Below are 20,559 nucleotides of genomic sequence, written 5' to 3' on the forward strand. Positions count from 1 at the left end.
GGCGCGAGCTAAGGTAGGAGGCCGACCGGGTGGAGGCATCTTCCCTCCGGGTTGGCCCGGTGAGCAGAGCCGCGCGGCCGGGGCTTATAGCTCCGGGCTAGGATTGGAGTTGCCGAAGGTAGGCGAAGAACTCGGCGAGCCCCGCACACACCAGTAGAAGCCGTGCGCCTGTGACGTCAGGGGGCGACTGACCAATGGGGAGGCGCTGCCCTTTGGAGACAAACCATTCGACTCGTGGCGTCTACATCAAGTCTGAAAGCAGACGCGCAACTTTCGCAGAATCCACCTTAAAATCTCTGCCTTAAACTGCACCAGCCCCCAAAAAAATCCAAGGGGGGAAAGGAAGGGGGGGGAGAGCAGATTCCCCCCTCCCCCCTCTCCTCTCCCATCCCTCCCCCTTCCTCCTCCCTTTGAGTTAACAAGGCCCCGCTCACTATATCTCTTTATATTAAAAAATATATATATTAGAGAAGAGCGAAGGAGAGAACCATCTCCACCCCTTCTTTTTTTTACATTTTAATTTTTTATTGTATTATTATTTTTTATTATTATTATTATTTTTTTGCAAGGATCCCACGAGCTAAGGTGGCTGCAGAAGGGAGAGCGGCGCGAGCCAAGTGGGGGGAGGGTGGAGGAAACCCGGGAGAAGGCTTTCTCCAGCCCCCAAAGTTTTGATGATGACCATGACTACGATGGCTGACGGCTTGGAAGGCCAGGACTCGTCCAAATCCGCCTTCATGGAGTTCGGGCAACAGCAACAGCAGCAGCAGCAGCAGCAACAACAGCAACAGCAACAGCAGCAGCAGCAGCAACAGCAGCAGCAGCAGCAGCCCCAGCCGCCGCCGCCGCCGCCGCCGCCGCCGCCGCCGCCGCCGCCACCGCCGCAGCCGCACTCGCAGCAGAGCTCCCCGGCCATGGCAGGCGCGCACTACCCTCTGCACTGCCTGCACTCGGCGGCGGCGGCGGCGGCGGCGGCCGGCTCGCACCACCACCACCACCAGCACCACCACCACGGCTCGCCCTACGCGTCGGGCGGCGGCAACTCCTACAACCACCGCTCGCTCGCCGCCTACCCCTACATGAGCCACTCGCAGCACAGCCCTTACCTCCAGTCCTACCACAACAGCAGCGCGGCCGCCCAGACGCGAGGGGACGACACAGGTGAGAGGCCGCCGGGACACTCGCTTCTCCCGCCTCCCGGCTGTCCCCCACCCCGCCCGCCCCGCTCACTTCCTCCACGCCGGGGCCTCCGCCGGCCCCCTCCCCCCCCCCCACCCCGGCGGCCCGGCGCGCCCGGGCCCAGGCCTCGTGCGCGCCCGCTCGCCTGGCGCCTGCCTGCCGGCCTCGCCCGGTCGGGCCCTCGCCCGCCGCCTCGGACCCGCGGCTCTTGCACCCCGCGCCGCGCGCCTCGCTCCCTCCTCTCCAGCGCGCCGCTCGGGCCGCGCCTCCGGCTGCGGGCGGGCTCTGCTCCTCGAGGCGCCCGCTCTGCGCTCTCCAGCCCACGGTCTGTGCGTCCGTCCGTCCGTCCGTCCGTCCTTCGCTCGCCGGGTCTGGGACCCGCGTCGGACAGGACTGCGGACTTTCCCGGGCTGGAGCGTGCGTGGCTCCCCAGCCCCAACTGGGTTACCGGTGGCCTACTTTGCGTGGGCCACCGGGACGCGTCGGTGACCCGGGGGGGAAACTGGCGTGGCCTCTGGCGCTGGTTCTCCTGGTGACAATTGGACTCTTTCCCGCGGGTTCCGAGGTGACACCCCCCCTCCCCTAATCTCGGATCGGGTCCCCTCCCTCTGGGTTTTCACTATGGGGTTGGCAGCTTCTTTGTTCGTGGAGGCGGAACCGAGGGCCGCGGGCAGATGCTTCTCAGAACCGAGGAGCCCAAACTTGCCGTGCCCGGCGCCGCTCGCTCCTGAGCTGGGCTGAGCGGCCGGTTCGATTTTGCCTGGGGTTTTGGTCCGTTTCAGCAGAATCTTTTTGAACATCCCTCCCCCAAGAGATTGGAGCTAGTGACATCTAGCCCACAGGCTCCAGGAGCACCAAACTAGCTCCAGCACCGTGTAAGGCACTGTAAAGACAGGCCGAGGGGCACAGTTCGGCCCAGCAGCCGCCCCGCGGCGAGGCGCGCGCCCTGGAGAGCAGCCGGCGCCGCCTCCGCTGTGGCAGTGAAGCTGTTCGCCCGAGGGCAGAGCCCGCTCCCTTGGTCCAGCCACTGCGCCTTTTTTAGGGCCTTAGGCAGGATCGGCAAGCTTTTGCAACTGTTGGGTATACCTGGGCACCGTGATCCCTGGGAGGTTAGGTGGCTTGGGGACGCTTCCGAGGAAACCCCCCACTGGGCTTTGGGGATACCCAGACCAGGTCAAGCCGCGCTCAGGGAGACTGCAGCATTAGCCTTACAGGTGACCCGCTCCTCTGTCTCCTTTGCTTGCAGATCAACAAAAAACCACAGTGATTGAAAACGGGGAAATCAGGTTCAATGGAAAAGGGAAAAAGATTCGGAAGCCTCGGACCATTTATTCCAGCCTGCAGCTCCAGGCTTTAAACCACCGCTTTCAGCAGACTCAGTACCTGGCCCTTCCTGAGAGAGCTGAACTGGCAGCTTCTTTAGGACTGACACAAACACAGGTAATTCCCGAGAAGCCCGAGTAGCCCTGAAAAGCTGATCCCCGCTTGCACACCGGGCAGGGAGCAGCAGCACAACATGAGGAATTCTTGGCCTAGTCAACCAAGGATGGAAAGAGCTTAATGACAATTGCCTTTGCTCCAGTTATGCACTTTCCTGGGACAACACAGTTTGGAATAAATGACCTGGTGTTGCATACTGGATTTGATTTGCACCTCTTCCCAACCCTCCAACCCTCCGTCATCCCATCCCAAACTAGTGTATTTTAATGGCCAGACTCGGAATTTAGTCCAGAGCAAAATAACATGAAAGAGAGAAAACCTAGAGCAGAAAGAGAAAGATTTTAGACCAGGAGGCAGAATGAGATCCATATCTTTTGAAGGATTTTTGGTGTGCCCTGGGAGTTAATAAGGATTTCAACTCATTGACAAAGGAAAAAAAAAATATGAAGTGAAATGGGGTGGAGAAGAGCCAGATAAGTATAGGCTCCAATGGGATTTACTAAAGGAACCAAGGTACAAACTATTCTTCCAAGACTGGGTGAGGTGGGATTTTTGTAAAGATTGCCCTAAGCCCAATGGTTAAGCCATTCTGGGTGACTGGCTTGCTGGCTGGGATATGTCCCTGGAGCACAGGTCTTGGGAACAATGGCAAAGCTGGAGATCAAAGAGAAACGCTTCCCCAAATTACAGCAGGTAAAGCTTCAGTTAAGTACAGTTGCTGAAGTTCTTCTGTCCTACTAATTTGAAAGACATATGGGCATTTCAGACTTCACAGGAAGGGGCTTAAGCAGGTATATTAGAACTCTGGTCATAAACCAGGTTGCAATCACCTGTGGTTTTTGTCCTTGTCTATTAACTTAGCTGCATGGGGTGATAGGCCTCATCTCAGGTGGGTGATCTTCAGCACGAAGACTTCAAAAATTATTAGATATTTGCTGGAGAATGCTTGTATAGTGCCTTAGAAACATATGTTCTTTTATCTCTTTTTGATTCTACCTGCTTTCTCTTGGCTACTGGAAATATTTGGGGCTTGAGATGGAAGGGATTCCCGCTACTGAAGTAACTTGTCCTCTTGGAAAAGCAGGTTCCTATGGCTTAGGAGTTTTAAGCATAAAAACAAGTTTCATCATAGAGTTTCCTTCTCAAATAATGTAGATTTGGGATGTTAGTTTAGGGAAGTTCTTATCCTAGATTCCTGGTTCATGTTTTATTTTCATGAGCCCTTTGACTTTTAATGACTGCACTAACAATCATGTGATGATTGTTGACCACAATTGACTATGCAACATACAAAATAGGAATGAGGGAAGTACATTCCTGATCCCTGCAGGATGTAGGGGTATGTTTATGTTGGGAGCAAGATGCTCCATGCACAAGTCTATGGCATGTGCTGTGTGCGCAAGTGTATCCAAGGCATTTGCTTGCAAGCTTTAATCTTTTCATAGTTGTTTGGTCATTGTACCAGGTTAGGGGTTCATAAACTGAAAAACATAATATCATAGTAGAGGATGTGCATTCCTTTGGCTTTGACCAGAGAAGTTCTCCTTTGAAGAAAAAAAACCAAAAAACTTCTTTCGGAGTATGGACCTAGTTATCCTAGTTATCGTATTCACCTTCATTCCTTTTTTATGCAGTTATTGTAATACAGGCTTGAGCCAAACTAAAGTATTACAAGATAACTAATAAATGTGGGTGGAGGTGAGAAGCTAGAAAGAGGAAGAAAAAGACTGGAACTTGAGGCCTTGATGTTTGTGGGTGTGGAGGGGGTTAGCAGTGGAGCTGGAGTATGGATATTGCATTCAAGGTCTCAAGTGGAAGCACTGGATCTGTGATTTTCAGGTCTAATGATCACTGCTACATTTTGTTGCAGGTGAAGATATGGTTTCAGAACAAACGCTCTAAGTTTAAGAAACTGCTGAAGCAGGGCAGTAACCCCCATGAGAGTGATCCTCTCCCGGGCTCAGCGGCCCTGTCGCCACGCTCCCCGGCTTTGCCTCCGGTGTGGGACGTTTCTGCCTCCGCCAAGGGCGTTAGTATGCCCCCCAACAGCTACATGCCTGGCTATTCGCATTGGTACTCCTCTCCACATCAGGACACGATGCAGAGACCACAGATGATGTGAGTTGTCAAAGGGGAATCGATTCCCTAGGGAAACGTCCGAATGCAAGGAGGATCCAGGACCTGCGCTTGCATCTGCCAAATCGAGCCAAAGGAGCTGGCTCAGGAGAACTCTTACGTGTGGCGAGACCATCTGGGCGCTTGCTGTGCGAGCTCTCTCTCTCTCTCTCTCTCTCTCTCTCTCTCTCTCTCTCTCTCTCCCTCCCTCCTTCCCTCTCTCTCTCTCTCTCTCTCTCTCTCTCGCCCTCCCTTGTTCCCTCTTCTCTTTTCCCTCCTTCATTCTTTCCCTCCTTCCCTTCCTCCCATCTTTCTCTTCTTCTCATCTGCTTTTTCCCTTTGAGCAGCCTCAGTAATTGATCTTTGCATGGGGGGTGGGGGGAGGGCAGAGGAGAGATCCAGAGAGCCTAGACTGGTTTCTATGCCAGTGCTCCTGAAAACCCCTCCTTGTAAGGATCGGTTTCCCCCCCCCCCACCCTTATCCCTTGGGATCCAGGCTCTAGCCTCTTCTTCTCTTTGGGAGTATCCATCAAAAATGATTGAAAAAAAAAAAAACAACCTTTTTTCCCACACCAGAGGAATCTGCACAAACATGGCAGCGTTTTACTTGTTTAATGAGCTTAAGACATTACATGATGAAAGATAAACATTTGGGACTCCTGAATTTTTATTTACCAAATCCCAGACTGACAAAAAGGAAAAAAAAAAGAAAAAAGAAAACAATCCCTCACATAACACCCTCTCTAAAGAAAAGGGAAAATCGGCTGTAAGGGCAGAACATTGCCACAAAGGGAACGCTGTATGTTTTATCAAAATGCAATGAGCAAGAATGATGGTTTAAAAAAAGAAAGAAAAGAGAGAAAACCACTCTTTCCCCATCCCACCCCAAACCCTGAACTGGAATCAGGAAAGACAGAAGAAACAACCAAAATCACCATTCTATTGCTTTGATACCTTTACTAGGTGAAATGGTGGCGTTCACTAAGCTAATAGGGACGTTTATATTGAGAAACATTTCTGTATATATTGTTGAATTTTAGTTGTACATATACTTTGTATGTTTTTGTCTTCTTTCATATATGGAGTAAAAGCCACAAAATGCTGGGAGTGTTCTGTATATTTCTCACTGTGTGTCTCTGTCTTACTCCCCCTCCACTCCCTCCCAGTATATTTTTTATCACTCTTAAAAAGAATTCCTACTTCCTAATATGGGAAGTCCTATATATAAACATCAAATGCCTACGAAGATGTCAGTTTGCAGCACTAGTTTTTTTGTCTTAAGTGCTTTAACATTAACTACGGATGTTTTCTTAGCTTCCATTGCATTTATATTTTTATTATAATTTAAACACATTTATTTCTCCAATTTTATCTATTTTAAATATTTGAATGTTATTCCCAGGTTAACCCCTAGACATCCAGCAATTTCCAGTGCTGAAACTGAGTTTTCTTCTTTCCCTTTTCCTCAGTCAAATACAAATACAGCTGTATTTGTCTTTATTTGAAAGCAGTTCTTCTTACAGAGAAAAAGGTTAAAATATAGAAAGTAAATTCACAATTATGACTACTTAATGTTTAAACCCTTTGCAAGCTAGGTAGGTAGGAAAATGTACTATCCTAAATGAAATACATCCTTCCGATCTTGTGGAAAGCACAGAAATAATGAAAATGAAAAGTCCTTTCGTCATACAAGCAGGAAGCCCCATACTGCGAGAATTAATGGCTACAGACCTGGGCATCCTTCAAATTATGAACCTTGAAACCACTGAGCCATTTATCAGAAGTCAATAGAGATACTCAGAGTGCTCCATATAATGACAGCGACATACAGTCGTGCAAAAGGACAGTCACTATAATTAGACACAAAGCAAAGACTACTTACCAATATACCCGTTCCTTTTTTTGTTGAGCAACTTCCACGCTCAGTCAGTCTTCAGAATGGTTTAAAACCGATCAGTCTTGTCATTTTCTAGCATTCGCATTGTTACATTAGGAAAAATGTTTTCTTTTCTTTTTTCCCCCTTCCTACTGTGAAACTTTGGGTTCGTAGCTCCCCAGGATCAATTCTGAACAAAGCCTCCAGCTGCAGTGCCATCCAATTTGAAGCAGACATTGGGGACAATTTAAGGTTTTTATCCACAAGAAGGTTTTTTTCCATTCTCTTAAATGCAGCCATAATTAGAGTAATTTTTCATGTAGCCCGCTGATTACAGCGTTTTTACCGTCAAAGATAATTACCTGTAATTTTCTTCCACTTTTAATACTAAAAAGCCATCTTTATTTAGATTCAGGAACAGGAAAGGCGAAACAAAAGAGGGAAATTATTCTGTTATTCATACACAAATTGCAGAGACGTAGGACCTAAAATTGAAAATTAACCAAAATTATAATGCTGAAAAGAATGGAAGAGGCTGCAGAACTACAGCTGGTAGTGGGGCTTTGCTGAATTATTCAAATTATGTTAGGGAGAAAGCTACCATACATCGAAACCAACACTAATTTTTCTTTAAAAAAAAAAATCCACCAGACACATGCCAAACCACCGTGAGTGCATGGAATTCTGAAACCCAGCAAATGCAAGTGAAGGCACTGGAGGTGTTGTCATAATGTGCCTGTATCATTTTTCTATCCCTCAATATGAGTTCAATTAAACAGGGAATGATGCTAAGGGGTCCTGCCAGAACTATCATGAGGACCGGACTTCCTCGGGGTCCTGTGAACTTGAAGGGTTAATATTTTCACTCTTTAGAATATTGACCCCATAGTAAACTGATTCCATAGAGGATTGGTAGGAGGGGCTTGGGTGAAAGGCAGAGCCCCATCCTAGTGCCTACTACGCCGCCCCATGTTGGAACTTCCTCACAGAGTTCCAGATCTGGAGCTTCTTTCTCACCAGATATTTTCTTGGGGAGTGAGGGGGGGCGGAGGTGGGGGAGCGGCAGAGAGGGAGGAAAGGGGTGGGGGGGGGAGAGAGAGAGAGAGAGAGAGAGAGAGAGAGAGAGAGAGAGAGAGAGAGAGAATAAATAGCTTCAAGGGGGGTGGGAATGAGGATGAGGAGGAAGTTTTGGGTGTTTTTTTTTTTCTCTCAGCGCCAATAAGCATCTCATTAAATTTTGACACAATTTAATCCAAAGGTTGCCACCGGAGAAAGGTCTTTCTGCCTTTCTGCTCTGGGGCGAGAGAATCAAAGATTTCTCAGGCTTTCTAGTTGCTTCCAAGGTTTACAGTGCCAGGAAACAGCGTCATCTATAGATAGAACAGCACCGCGCTTCTTTCGAGAGTCTTCCTTGCTGCTTTCCTAAATCAGACTGGTTCCTCTGCGCTGCAGCACGGTTCCATGTCTTAGCCAATCATGCCCTTTCAACCCCAAGGTCTTAGCGTTTGGGCTAAAACTCTGGGGCTTGCATCCAACCCCTTACCCCCCTCACCCCGCCCCCCTCAACCACCACTACCACACACACACACACACACACACACACACACACACACACACACCAGCCTCCCCTCCACCTTCCAGCCTCAGGCAAAGGCTCAGCAAAGCAAACCTGAAAGTGTTTCACAGGCCAGTTACTCCGGTAACTAGTAACTTTCTCACTAGTCGAGGAAGATGCAAGATGCGGAAGGTACTATTCAGTCTAGAGATTCAAACCACACTTGCCAACCCAAAAGGACGCATACTTGTGAAAAGGAGTTCCCTCCACATTTAAAACAACCCACCACATATGATGACCCCAGTGGATTTGCCTACGACTAGTTTGAGAAACCATTTTCAACTAAATTTTAACTTCAGTTCTGCAGCCGTCTCCTTCCACACCCCAAAGAAACCTGCTCTTTTTGCAGTAGTCACAAGCTGCATCACATACATCAACAGCACAGAATGCAAGAAAGACAAATTAGTTTTTTCAGATCCCGTTCTCACCCAAACTCTCTTACTCACTAGAAAAACAAACCTTCTCATATCCTTAAAGGGGAATAAAAGGTCAGAATGGACTAATCTATCAAGAAATGTTTCAGTTCATAATCACAACAGCAATACAGATAGCTTGGACATTGTGAGAAAAAAATAGGAACTGTACCTTGAAGTATGCAAGAAATAAAAACTTACCCCCAGTGAATATCTCTTAAGCAATGATCAGGGTCTAGAAATCTATACTGAACAGAAGCAGAGGAAAATTTTTTCTGAGTCTCAGGGCAGAAGCTCTTTCTCTATATTCTTGGTTGAGTGAGCACATCCAGGTGTGAAATTGTTTGCACACCCCAGCACCTCTTATATTGCCAGCAAAATTAGCTGTTATTACTGTCACTGTTTAGTGATGGTTAGCGTGATACAAAAAAAAAAAAAAACTGCTGTAATCAAGACCTGGCGCATCTTTGCAAATTACAGATAATTGTAAACGTCCAGATTATGATAATAGCATCCTAATCCAGCCTGCAATATAATTATTACAGAGTGTTACATCTGAAACTGTCCAGTAGGGCTAATTCAGCCATTATTTAGACCCTATTTTTGCACTGCAAATGGGTTGCTGAGTTGAAAATGTACGATTGTAATTTTACAGGGCACTCAATGAGTAATGGTATAGGAAGAGGAAAACACAAAAGTGAAATGTGAACAGTAGCGATCAAATCAAACCCTGAAGGACAAAAGACTGTTTGATTCATATGGAAAAAGAAGAGCAGGAATTAAGAAAATAGCAAATCAGTGGTCTGAAGCATTACGTGTCCAAATCTTCAATATGTGTAGGACTGATGTGTTTGCAAGGGTTTCTGCATCTGCTGCTGCCTGGAGTCTGAAATAATTCTTTTAACCTCAAGTCTCCCCCAACCCCACCCCCCCCACCCCCACCCTCTCTCCAAATTGAAAAAAAAAACCGCTTTCTTGCTTAGGAAAAAAAAAAGTGCACCTCCCCCAAGCAAAGAACATTTGTCAGTTTCACCATTGTTTCCAGGAAGGCAGCCCAGAGTGTGCTTGTCACTTGTTTATGAACATTTTCTTAAATGAATTTGCAATCTCTCTTGTCATCAGAGCAAAACGCCCCGGGTGCTGCTAAGTGTTCCTACACTCAGTCTCCATCCTCTTTCACAGCAAACGAGTCATTGAGAGTCCTAAAGGATATTAACAGAAACATATTAATTGCTGCTAATTAAATAAAGTTGGTAGGGAAGCTCTCTCCTCCACTAGGTTTGTCTGGCTTTGGGTTTTAATACTATCATTAACGTTTATTAATTAACACCCTTCCCCCCATACAGTCCAGTATAGCTACTGCTTTTGCGACAAGACACTAATATGTTGCTGTCTGGGTTCCAGAAAATCCAGTTTTCTGTAGTTTTGATAAAGGACAGTTCCTTCCTCACCCCCCTCCCCACCATATAGTGGTAAAGAGTAACACGTAACACGGGGGACAAGAGAAATAAAGTCAGAGAAAGTCTAAAGACAGGTTATGCCCGCCCCAGAGTCAAAATGAACCTTTTGAGTCAGTTGTGGCTTTGGGGATGAAGACTTCTCTATCCCGGTTGAGACTTCTGGAGTCTAGTTCTAGCAGAGTACTTGTCTTTGTGGACACCTAAAGTTCATATATCTATCTCCAAATCTCTCCTGAGCCCTGCATGAGCCAGGACCCCTTCTTCAGCATCTTTTCCAGCCTTCAGAACAGAGTAAGAAAATTCTCCCTTTCCCCCTCCCCTTCCAGACCCGCTCAGGGCCACCCTGCAGGGCAGTGAGCAGGGGTCCTAACTCCTGTGAATTTAAGGGCAATAATGAAATGTACCCCTGTGTAATGACCCCTGTTTATAGATACAAGTTGAGGCTGTATCTTGCCCTTTCCCTGGCCCCTATTCTCCCACCTTGCAAATGGCAAGTAGCAGGAATTGTCCCTGGATGACAGCTTCCAGTAGTAGATTTCTGTCTTGTCTTTGCAAGGGGGGAAAAAAGTGCTTTAAAATAAATCATAGCTTGGGAATTGTTTACTGCCCTTCACCCCCACCCTCTTCTTTAAAACACACACGTCTGCCTATGGTAGAGACTTCGCAGAGAATTGTTACTGAAACTTGGAGGGTACGTGTGTAGAATGATGTTATGAAGTCATTTTTTCCCTTCCTGTGGTGAAAGGTCGTAATGTGTGGTATTTCACGGTTTTATATAAATCTTGGTTTAGGATATGGAACCGATTCAAAATTACATGTGCTTTTGGCAAAGAGAGTCATTCGGATCCCCATAAATTAGAAGTAACTACAAAGTATCAGCGAACAAAAGAGCAGAAATATTTAATTGCTGTAAGAGAATTCTCATCTCCTTTAAAGGGAGATTCATTAATTCCCCAGCTTCCTATAAAACAGATTATTACATTACAACGGGCAACCTTGTAGGACGGGAGGGAAAGACTCTACGGGCATCCGACTAGTCCCCTCCGCAGGGGATACAACTTAGACTTTCTACCCCAACCAGCGGGGGACCTAACGCTTGTCAGATGCAAAGGAAAATGCGAATTGCCGGGCTGGGGAGGGGGGGATATAGGGATGCGTAGAAAAAATATTTAGCCAATCCCACATCTACTATCGCTATTCGAGCTATTTTTCAGGCCCAGAGTTCACCGTGCCTGGGGGGGGCGACGGGGGAAGCCAAATGCATTGTACAGGGAACCTGGGGACGCCAGAGGAGGGAGGGAGCAAGCCGCAGCGCCCCCTCCCCACCCCAAACTCCCGGGATCCCAGAGCCTCAAGCCTGCCGCTGTGGGAGGGGGTGCTTTCGGGTAGAGGAGAGAGGTGACCGCAGGCGGACCCGCCGGCGTGGCGCGATTCCCAGAGGTGCCCGAGGGCGTCTGCCCTCTGGGCGTGCCTCCCGGGAGGACTGGTGAGCTCCGGCTTGGCGCGATCCCCGTGGCCAGTGGGAGGCGCACGATCCCAGGGCCTGCGGGCTTGGGGGGGGGGGCGGGGGGGTGGTCCATCCGCTTCTGAGAGAGGCAGTGCAGGGGGGCGGGGGCGGGCTAAGAGCTGGAGGCGGGGGGGGGGGGGGGGCAGCGTTCCTGGAGGCATCCCTGGCGCTTCAGGCTGGACTTCGGGAACCCCGGAGGGGTCAAGGCCCGAGTAAACCGTCGGGCGCGCAGGGAGGAGGCCAGCACGGTTTGGCCCTGGGCCCACAGTGGGTGACTCCCAGGACGGCGCGGCCAGGACGCCGAGACCCACAAGGCGTCCGGTGGGATCAAAGGAGCCCCAAGGAGGCCAGCCGGCGCGTCTGGGATTGTGGGATCAGGGGTGGGAGAGAGAGAACTGGCAAGGGCGGGGAGATCCTGGCCTGGCCTGTGTCACCAGGAGGGGGTGTGTGCGTGTGTTGATGTGTGGGTCAACACGCTCCTGCCTGAGGCTGAGGCCTGGGTGGATCCCAGTGTGGGTGGACTGGCTCCCGGGTGGGTGCCCCACCGGGAGGGAGAGTGAGCGAGCGAGATCAAGGGCAGCGAGGTTTGCGGGTTCCTGTGTGTGTGTGTGTCTCAGGCCCTGTGGCTCAGCACTGGAGCCGCCTGGCACCCACAGGAATGAGGCTTTGCTCGGCTCTCCAGGCCGTCCCCTGTTCCACAAGGAGGTGGCCGCCAGGAAAAAGGGGGGTGGTGGTGGTGGGGGGAACAGGGCAGAAATCCGCCTAGCCCAACTCTTGCCTCAAACAAAGACCAATTTATCTCTTCTCTTCTAAGAGGGCCCTGGAGGCGAACCGGGCACCGAGGAATTGCCAACGCTGCCAGCATTCCCTCAGCCTCCTGGGTCTTATAAGGAGGTTTGAGGATAGTGTGTGTGTGTGTGTGTGTGTGTGTGTGTGTGTGTGTGTGTGTGGAGGGGGGGCATTGGGAGAATTGGGGTGTGAAGGGGAGCTAAAGAGGCCCATGAAAAAGAATTAAATCTTCAAGTGGACCTGATTCATATGGGAAGCTAAGCAAGCAGAGGTCCAGGAGTGGCGATCAGAGGGGAGTCCAGGGAGGGGTTGAGAAACCTGGGTCAGATAGAGCAGTAGGATGCGCAGGAATGGTGCACCTTTCTATTAGGCTCGGCACAAACAATGGAGAGATAGAGGTGGGTGGGAGGGGAGAGAAACATCTTCTTAGATATTTTTAGACTTTGCTGAGGATCTGTTATTTTTACATCGCTGGGCGCAGGACTGCTGGGAGTTAAATCCTCCTGGGAGAATCCCCATGGTGCCAGGGAAAACCCGCTACAGAGTGATTTGTCAGAATATTTTTGTCCAAGACTTGCGGACCAATTTTAAGAGCGGAAAAAGGGGGCGGCCGGCCGGGAGGGAGGGAAGGAAAGAGGGAGGGAAAGAAAGAGAGAAAGAGAGAGACGGAGGGAGGGAAGGAGAGAGAGAGAGAGAGAGAGAGAGAGAGAAAGAGAGAGAGTGCACTGTTTTAGAGAAGAGGCCACTGCAAGAGGAAGAAGTGACATTAGCATAAAGGAAAGAATCCTGAAGTCAAGACTGTGTCGCTGAGAGGCTGGAGAGTTTAATAAGAGCATCAGGGCTGGGAGAGGAAAGGCGGTTGTTAAGTTTCCCGCTTCTTTCCCAAGAAGAGTTCGAACTTGGGCTTCTTGCTGATCGCCTGCTTGTTTAGTGGGGTAGTAAAAGCAGGGATAGAGGTGGGAGAGGACAGGGGCAGTTGGAAAAATACCTACCCACAGTGTGCGTGGGAAGAAAAGGAGCTTGTACCTAGCACATCCCTGCCACTCTCAGGAAGCCAGTGGGTGGGAAGTGTGAAGAGTCAGAGAGTGGGTGCGCCCCCCAACCTTCCCAAACAAGCACTCCAAGCGCATGCGAGGCGCGGCTGCAGAGTTCCTCCCTACTGGATTCATCAGAAATAAAGCACAGGCTCGGGTGTAAAGGAAACTCTGAAATCTTACAAGCAAAGAAAGAAAAGCAGGAAATGAATCCCTCTACCCCCACCCCCAATCTCCTATTCTCTGCTGGTGGAAAAAAAAAACACCAAAGTGGAGCTTCATGTGGCTTTGCCCACTATGCCTCCATCATCCCCAGCTTCATCTGAGAAAGGGGGGAAAAGAGAGAAATCCTGGAGAAGGGACTGCTAGGGCTTTGGTGTGTGTATGTGTCTGTCTGTGTGTCTGTCGCGGGGGGGGGGGGGGGCGGGTACAGGTTGGAGAAGAGGAGGGTCTGCAGTGGAGTATGGCAGTCTGGTGGGGTTTCCTAAAGACCCAGCAAACCTTTGAATTCCTGAAGGGAGAGAGAGAGAGAGAGAGAGAGAGAGAGAGAGAGAGAGAGAGAGAGAGAGAGAGAGAGAACAGAACACACACACACACAGGTAAATTCCCCTCCAGGCACACAGCATGCCTTTTCAGGTCTAGTTCCCAACCCTGGAAGAGACTGCTCTGAAATCCTCAGATGACAGGATGTAATTTTTTATGTTCTAATCTTTAACCCCCACATCCCCCCCCTTTAAAGAAGCTCTTTGTCACATTTATTGCTGCCAACTTCCCTTGCTGTAAAATGTTTCTCAAGCATCTTGTAATTTTCAACATGCGATTATCCAAGAAACAGAGCCAAAGGAACTATATGACATTCAAGTCCAGGAGACAGCTCTGGACCCCCTCCGGGAGCTCTGCGCACACTCCTGATGTCTAAAAGTAAAGATACTGGGAGAAGGACAGGACGTAGGCAAAGGATGCAGCAAATCCATCCTCTCTACCCCAAGAAGGTTTCACAAAAAAGAAATCCTGCGAACAGATTCAATTTCCCATCCTTTGGAAACTGCTTTGTCTTTGTTTTATGTAAAAAGCAAAGCAGAGAGGAACTCTCCCTGAAAAACTCAGAGTGGTGAAGAGAATGGAGAGGGAAATTATATTAAGACTATTACCTCACCCGAAATGATATCAACATGAGGCCACAAAGCTTTCATTCCTTCCCTCCACTCCACAATTCCCACTCTTGGCAGGGGAAGAAATGCTCTCCACGTGCCCTGCTGGCCTTCTGATTTAGGCCCATCATTGTTCTCCAGGCCTTTTTCTGAAAGAGTTCAAATACATTTATAATCATTTCTAATCATGCACCCAAGGAGTCCAAAGCTCCACCATTTGTCATGCTGCAAACACTTCTGATTTTAAAAAAAATCTAAGAGAAATGAGGGTAAATGTCTTCCTTTTTGTTTCATTTTCTCATCTCTAAAAGCTCCCTTTGAAGGGAGTGTAATTTGTCTAATTGCTCTGGCAATACACAGAAGCTGATGGTGGGGGGGGGGGGGGAGGTAGTTCTTCAAAATAATTGCATTGAGTTTAGAATTCAGAGGAGTTTTTGAGGGATTTCTGTTGCTTTTGATACACAGGCTGGAAGGGTTGTATTTGGATTCCAACATTACCTTCTACCTGAGACAACTTGGGGTTAAACTTAAAATTATTTAAACTTTTTCTTGGTAGTTAGACAAAAAAAAACTCACCTATATATTATACAGCAACACTATAAACAGGCCACATGTATAAAGGCATATTAGTACAGCATCCAACATATACACATGTACAGTTCTCAACCATGCAGCCACCAATTTGTTTCCTTTTTGCCTTGTTGACCATTGCACAGCTTGTCTTCTTTTTAATGCCTATGTAAAACTTCACTAGCTCATTAGAAGTGAGGCAAAGGAGTATCTTTTTTAGAACTCTTTTGCTTTCATGGTCGAAATAATTTTATTTATCCAGAATATACAGTTTAATTCCTCTATCTACACTTATTTACATGGTTAAAATAACATTGAAAAAAGTCTTTTGAAAAGTTGAGGTCATAGATTTCAAGGCACCATTGATAGTGTCCACAGTTGCGCACAAAAAAAAAAAAGTTCGTCTGTAAAAAAAAAGGGAGGGTGGGGGTCCTTTGAAATGCAATAACTTACATGCAAAAAAAAGCTTTACACATGACTCTCGGTTCCATTTTCCAAACTTCCCCATAAGAATTCTTTTCTTTATGATTTTCTAAAACAGCAAAACACAGTAGTCCCATAAAAGAGCAAGAAAGCGGCCCATCTAATAGAGGGTCCCGGAGGCCAAAGCCAGCGGGTGCTGTAAGGAGCCAGGCGGCGGCAGGTGAGAATTGATCGAGCTGGCTGCGCTGGGGTACCAGGAAGCCGAGTTCTCCAGGTAGCTGGACGCGGGGGACTGATTGGAGGTCGGAGGGTGGGCATGAGGGTGGTGGCTCAGCGAGCGGGACGAGCCTTGGGGCTCCCACACCGCCGGAGACTGAGGGGAGTTACACGCCATAGGGTCGCTGGAGCTGGGGCTGTGCTCCGGGGGCATCTCCCCGTTTTTCATGATCTTCTTGATCTTGGATCTTTTGTTCTGAAACCAAATTTTCACCTGGGTGGGGGAACAAAGGCACAGGTTACCGGGACACTGGGAGGCCTCCCGCGCCTTCCCCTGGGCTGCGACCCGAGGTATTTTTGGCCTCCAAGCGGCCGGGCCCACGCTCCGGGCCTACGATCCAGGGGCTGGGCCTCAGGCAAAACCTGGATCGCGGGTCCCCGGGGGCGCCGGGTCCTGCACCACTTGCACTGCGCTGCGGCCGAGCACGACTCCCAACCTTTTGTCTTTTGTCTGGGCTGGAGAATTAGTGTGGCCGAGGTACGCGTGCACGCGCGCGTGGAGATCTGCGGGGCTGACTGAACGCGACGCCGCAAAGGTGTTCAAAACTATGACCGGAGCCCCGAGAGAAAAAGCCTTGGAACAGGCTATCCACAAGTGTGCTTGGGGCCGGCTGTGTGTGTGTGTGTGTGTGTGTGTGTGTGTGTGTGTATGTGTGTTTGTGTGTGTGTTGGGGGGGTAGGGAGGGTTGCCAGATTGCAATCTGGCACCTACCCCCCTACCCTGGCTCCTAGAGCTGCTTCCGCCTGCAGTTCCAGCAACCGCTTTCTTTATTCTCCTACGGGGCCAGCAGTATTGTGCGTAGGAGTGAAGAAGGACTTAGGACCATCCTGGGATCATTTCCCCATACAACAGCGCCCCCAACCCCCTACTTCAAGACCCTTTCGCTGCAGAGGCCTGATAAACCGCCGAACCCCAGATCCAAACAACGTTCTCGACTCTCTAAGAGTCTGGAGCCTACCGAAGGCCGCTGGTTTTTTTTTGCACAGCTCGAGAAGCTTTACTTTGTGCTTCCAATCGGGATGGATTTAGGAGGATTTAGAGCGTCCCAGAAAGAACCCTCCTAGGAAACTGCCGGGTCGGCCATCTCTGCCCCGGCCCGAGGTGGTGGGGGAAAACTCATTTCAGACGGTCGGCACCTCCATCCCGTCTCCACCTTGCTGGCGCCAATGCGAGGCCTGCCCTGAGGAGGAAAGGGCGAGGGGCGGCACCTTTCTGTCTATCTGCAAGTTTCTCCCTAGTGGAATTGGCCCCAGTTCCACGCAACCGACCCCGTGCGGGCCGGCCTGGCTTGCAGCCAAAGCGGAGCTGCTGACCAGCCGCGGCCAGAATTACCTGTGTTTGCGTCAATCCCAGCGAGGCAGCCAGCTCGGCGCGTTCGGGCAGGGCGAGGTACTGAGTCTTCTGAAACCTCCTCTGTAACGCGGCCAGCTGAAAGCTGGAATAAATAGTCCTGGGTTTCCGAACTTTCTTTGGTTTGCCATTCACCATCCTCACCTCGGGCTCTGCCACTTCTTTTTCTAAATAATCAAAAGAGTCCCGGTTAGAGCTGGTCGGCAAACAAGGGCCCTTTTGCAGAACCTGCAGCTACCAACCTTGAGTTTTCTACCACGCAGTCTTCATTCTACTTCCCCACTTCACCATGATCTTCGCTTTACAAGACTCAGAGAAGTAAACCCCTCACCCAAATCGTGATAGGCCAGGTGGTCTCGATAACTCCCAACTCTGTTAGTTCCGTTTCTCAAGGGCTGGTGCTGCGCGAATTTTAACGGCATTGTGCCTCTTGGGGCGTACGCGATTGCGCCGGTGCAGCGGTGCCAGCTTTACCCCGACTTGTTTTTTAAGCCCACCTTCTGCTCAGCCGCATGTCTCGGGTATTTCTTTGCCACCTCCGCCGGGACTTCAAGGGGGTTTGGGGGGAGGCTCGGGTGGTGACCTCCCCATTCTGTCAGCGTCTGTTCGGGCGACCGCGGAGGCCAGACGCTTGGGCGAGGAAGAAGCTAACCGAGGTCTCCAAAGTTCAAAGACCCACAAGCAAACTCTGCTTCTTCAATTCAGCAGTAAAGCGGTCAGGGCCGCTGCAGACAGAGGGCCGATTATGCAGCCCCCATAATCTCCCTGCAGATCTGCGAGGACACAGATGTGTCTGGTTTCTTCTACAAATAGACTTAATAAGTTCTTAGCCGAAAGGAAAAAAAATCTTTCACTTTTGTACGAAATACAGAGACAGTGAAAGGAAGGCACTTCATCCCAGTCTCGCATTAAAGTTCACCAAGAGTCCCGTGCAGAAGAGGAATCAGAGGATGGGGTGTTTCATTGGAAAGGGGCGCAGACCAGGTTGTGAGTCTGAGCTGAGCACGGGGGAGGGGGTGGAAGAATCCCAGAAAAACTGTTTGATAAACGGGCCCTGGGGCCACAAGTCCCTAGCTCCTGAATTACCACCTTATCACATGTGTACATCTTTGTAAGGAGTCACAGAACCTCTAAGTCGAGTGTGTGTGTGTTTGTGCGTGTGTGTGTGTGTGAGAGAGAGAGAGAGAGAGAGAGAGAGAGAGAGAGAATATAGGAGAGAGACAGATTCTTGGGAAAGGATGGGTGGAGGATGAAGACTGTGGTCTACATTTTGCCGAGGTCAGGCGGATGCTAATACTAGCAGGAGTTACACGTGCTGCTCTGAAAAGATCAGATCTGACCCCAGTAAGCCTATTGTAGTGGTCTGCCTGCCTTTCCACGGCCCAATCACACTATGCCCTTACCCCCAAATTTTCCAAATAAGTTCAAGACCGAGTATGGTGGGGTAGAGACAAATTTGGGGCACCTCTGGAGGAAGAAAAAAACAGACTGTTCCAATAATGTGACCTCCCACTGAGCCATCCTCTACTTTTAAATGGTTTCTTGATTTTGGAAGTGTCCTAGATAGACGGCAAGGCTCTCTGCCTGCTCTTTCCCTCCACGTTCTCGTCCTCCCACCCTCACCCCGACCCCTCACAGGCCCTGCCGGCTCTCCCGTTGAGGGCGTCGATTCCACTAGCACCGGCTGAGCACGCTCACCCCAAACTGCAACAACCAACCTCCTCTTGATTACGCAAACGCCGCTTGGGCGGCTTGATTCTTCTCTCCACCCATACCACTTTACAGCATTTGGGGCTTCCCGGCTAGGCTTGCCAGGAATGTGGATCTCACTGAGGGTCCCCTGGAAGGTATGCAAAGAGCCAGATCCTGGCCCGGGAGCCCCAAAGGCTTCGAGTAAGAATCCTGATTGCTAGCGGCCCGGGTGGGGGGGCCCCTGTGGCTCGCAGAGTTCAGCCCTCCACCTCCACCCCATCTCCCTTCTTGCCAGGGGCGCCCCCTTTTGCAGTCAGTGGGGTGGCCCCCAGTCTTCCACCCCGCTTCATTCGTCCGGGGTGTCTCCCCGCAGCTTCTTACCTGGCTGAGTGGAGGCGCTGGGGACGCGGTTGTAGGCGCCGCCGTACTGGTGGTAGGGGCTGGCGTAGCTGTAGTCGGCGTAAGCTTTGGCGGGGTAGCTGCCGGCGGAGCCGTTCACGCCGTGGTACTGGTACTGGTAGGGGTTGAGGGCTTTGCCGTAGGAAGCCGAGGTAGGAGAGCAGTAGCCGTGCGGGGCTCCCCCCGCGGGGCTGTAGTAGTCGGAATCGGTGGCCGACGACTCTGGTAAAGTTGGAGATTCCTGAGACGGGTGGTGCATGGCTGAGGACGTCTGGAAAGGAGCTTGGAAGTCGCCGGATCGGATGCTGGGGACCCTTCTGTCAAACACTCCTGTCATCGCTCCCAGGCGGCGGCGGCTGATCCTGCTACTGTGGCGGCGGCGGCGGCTGCCCGAGTTGGCTGTGGGGCGGCTCTGGTCTAAGCAGACATGGCTGTGGGAGCGAGGGAGGAGGAGGAAGAAGAGGAGGAGGAGAAAAGGAGGCGGCGGCGACGGCGGCGGCGGCGAGGAGGAAGCTGGGAGTCGTGGAGGCTCTGTCTCCGGCAGGCTGACTGCTGGTTGAGGCGCAGCACAGCCTTGGTTAAATCCTTAATTGCGCGCTTACGCACAGCGGGGTGGATCGGGTTCCATTGGCCAGGGCCTCCAGAGCAGCAGCAACACCCTAACTCGTCCAACTAGTTTTAGCACAACAAAGCGTTGCTTAAAAAAAGAGGGAGAAAAAATGGAAGGGAGGGGGACTGTGTGTGCGTGTGCGTGTACATGTATAAGTGCTGTTGCAGTGTGTGAGTGTGTGTGTGTGTGTGTGTGTGTGTGTGTGTTAGGAGGGACGGTGTGCAGTCTGTTTTGAGTGAATACTAAAGACAACATAGAGTCCCCTGTATACATCTCTGTAATGTCTGGAGAAAATGTGTTCCAGCCAACCACGTCGGAAAGTGCACATTTTTGGTGACAGTGAGAAGTGATGATCAGTCTATGCTCACCACCTCCTGCCCTTTTGGGCTCACCAGAAGGGAGTGTGGAATCATATACACTGATGTTGACGTGGGTAGCCCCACGTGGGAGGAACATGAGTAGGAACAAAGACTAGTACCTTTAGTGGGATGCTGGGAAACAAGTTGTAACTTCCATGTGTTGAAAATTTGCAACTTGGGTCAAGACAAATGTGCATCAAGCACTTCCTTTGCACAAGATGAGTATTCCTCAAACTATTACTGGGTACAGATACTCAAGAAGGCAAACTGTCCATTCAGTGGTAAATGGTATGATTTCTG

General features: G+C 50.2%; 2 protein-coding genes and 1 long non-coding RNA gene across 3 annotated transcripts; 1 reads left to right on the top strand and 2 right to left on the bottom strand.

Moving 5' to 3' along the window:
* The first annotated feature begins 564 nt into the window (after nucleotides 1-564).
* Nucleotides 565-4,948, top strand: DLX6 (distal-less homeobox 6). Its single transcript, XM_056118404.1, has 3 exons — nucleotides 565-1,161; nucleotides 2,426-2,619; nucleotides 4,490-4,948. Exons 1-3 carry the CDS (start codon nucleotides 675-677, stop codon nucleotides 4,739-4,741), a joined length of 933 nt encoding a protein of 310 aa, XP_055974379.1. The 5' UTR covers nucleotides 565-674; the 3' UTR covers nucleotides 4,742-4,948.
* A 93-nt stretch (nucleotides 4,949-5,041) lies between these two features.
* On the bottom strand, nucleotides 5,042-9,342 carry LOC130027643 (uncharacterized). The gene is made up of 2 exons (XR_008793041.1): nucleotides 8,840-9,342; nucleotides 5,042-7,095 (listed from the first exon to the last, which is right to left on the bottom strand). It is a non-coding gene; the product is annotated as an uncharacterized LOC130027643 (long non-coding RNA).
* A 5,643-nt stretch (nucleotides 9,343-14,985) lies between these two features.
* Nucleotides 14,986-19,852, bottom strand: DLX5 (distal-less homeobox 5). The gene is made up of 3 exons (XM_056118202.1): nucleotides 19,273-19,852; nucleotides 17,182-17,366; nucleotides 14,986-16,062 (listed from the first exon to the last, which is right to left on the bottom strand). Exons 1-3 carry the CDS (start codon nucleotides 19,625-19,627, stop codon nucleotides 15,733-15,735), a joined length of 870 nt encoding a protein of 289 aa, XP_055974177.1. The 5' UTR covers nucleotides 19,628-19,852; the 3' UTR covers nucleotides 14,986-15,732.
* Nucleotides 19,853-20,559: the final 707 nt, after the last annotated feature.

Source organism: Sorex fumeus, unplaced genomic scaffold, assembly GCF_029834395.1.
Source record: "Sorex fumeus unplaced genomic scaffold, SorFum_2.1 ptg000037l, whole genome shotgun sequence".
NCBI lineage: Eukaryota > Metazoa > Chordata > Mammalia > Eulipotyphla > Soricidae > Sorex > Sorex fumeus.

What these genes read in the sequence shown, in the direction of transcription:
- DLX6 (XM_056118404.1), top strand. Translation starts at nt 675, where the DNA reads ATGATGACCATGACTACGATGGCTGACGGCTTGGAAGGCCAGGACTCG. An exon ending in GACGCGAGGGGACGACACAG is followed by an intron (nt 1,162 to 2,425) that starts GTGAGAGGCCGC and finishes CTTTGCTTGCAG; the next exon opens with ATCAACAAAAAACCACAGTG. An exon ending in TAGGACTGACACAAACACAG is followed by an intron (nt 2,620 to 4,489) that starts GTAATTCCCGAG and finishes ATTTTGTTGCAG; the next exon opens with GTGAAGATATGGTTTCAGAA.
- DLX5 (XM_056118202.1), bottom strand. Translation starts at nt 19,627, where the DNA reads ATGACAGGAGTGTTTGACAGAAGGGTCCCCAGCATCCGATCCGGCGAC. An exon ending in CAGCGCCTCCACTCAGCCAG is followed by an intron (nt 17,367 to 19,272) that starts GTAAGAAGCTGC and finishes TTGATTATTTAG; the next exon opens with AAAAAGAAGTGGCAGAGCCC. An exon ending in TGGGATTGACGCAAACACAG is followed by an intron (nt 16,063 to 17,181) that starts GTAATTCTGGCC and finishes TCCCCCACCCAG; the next exon opens with GTGAAAATTTGGTTTCAGAA.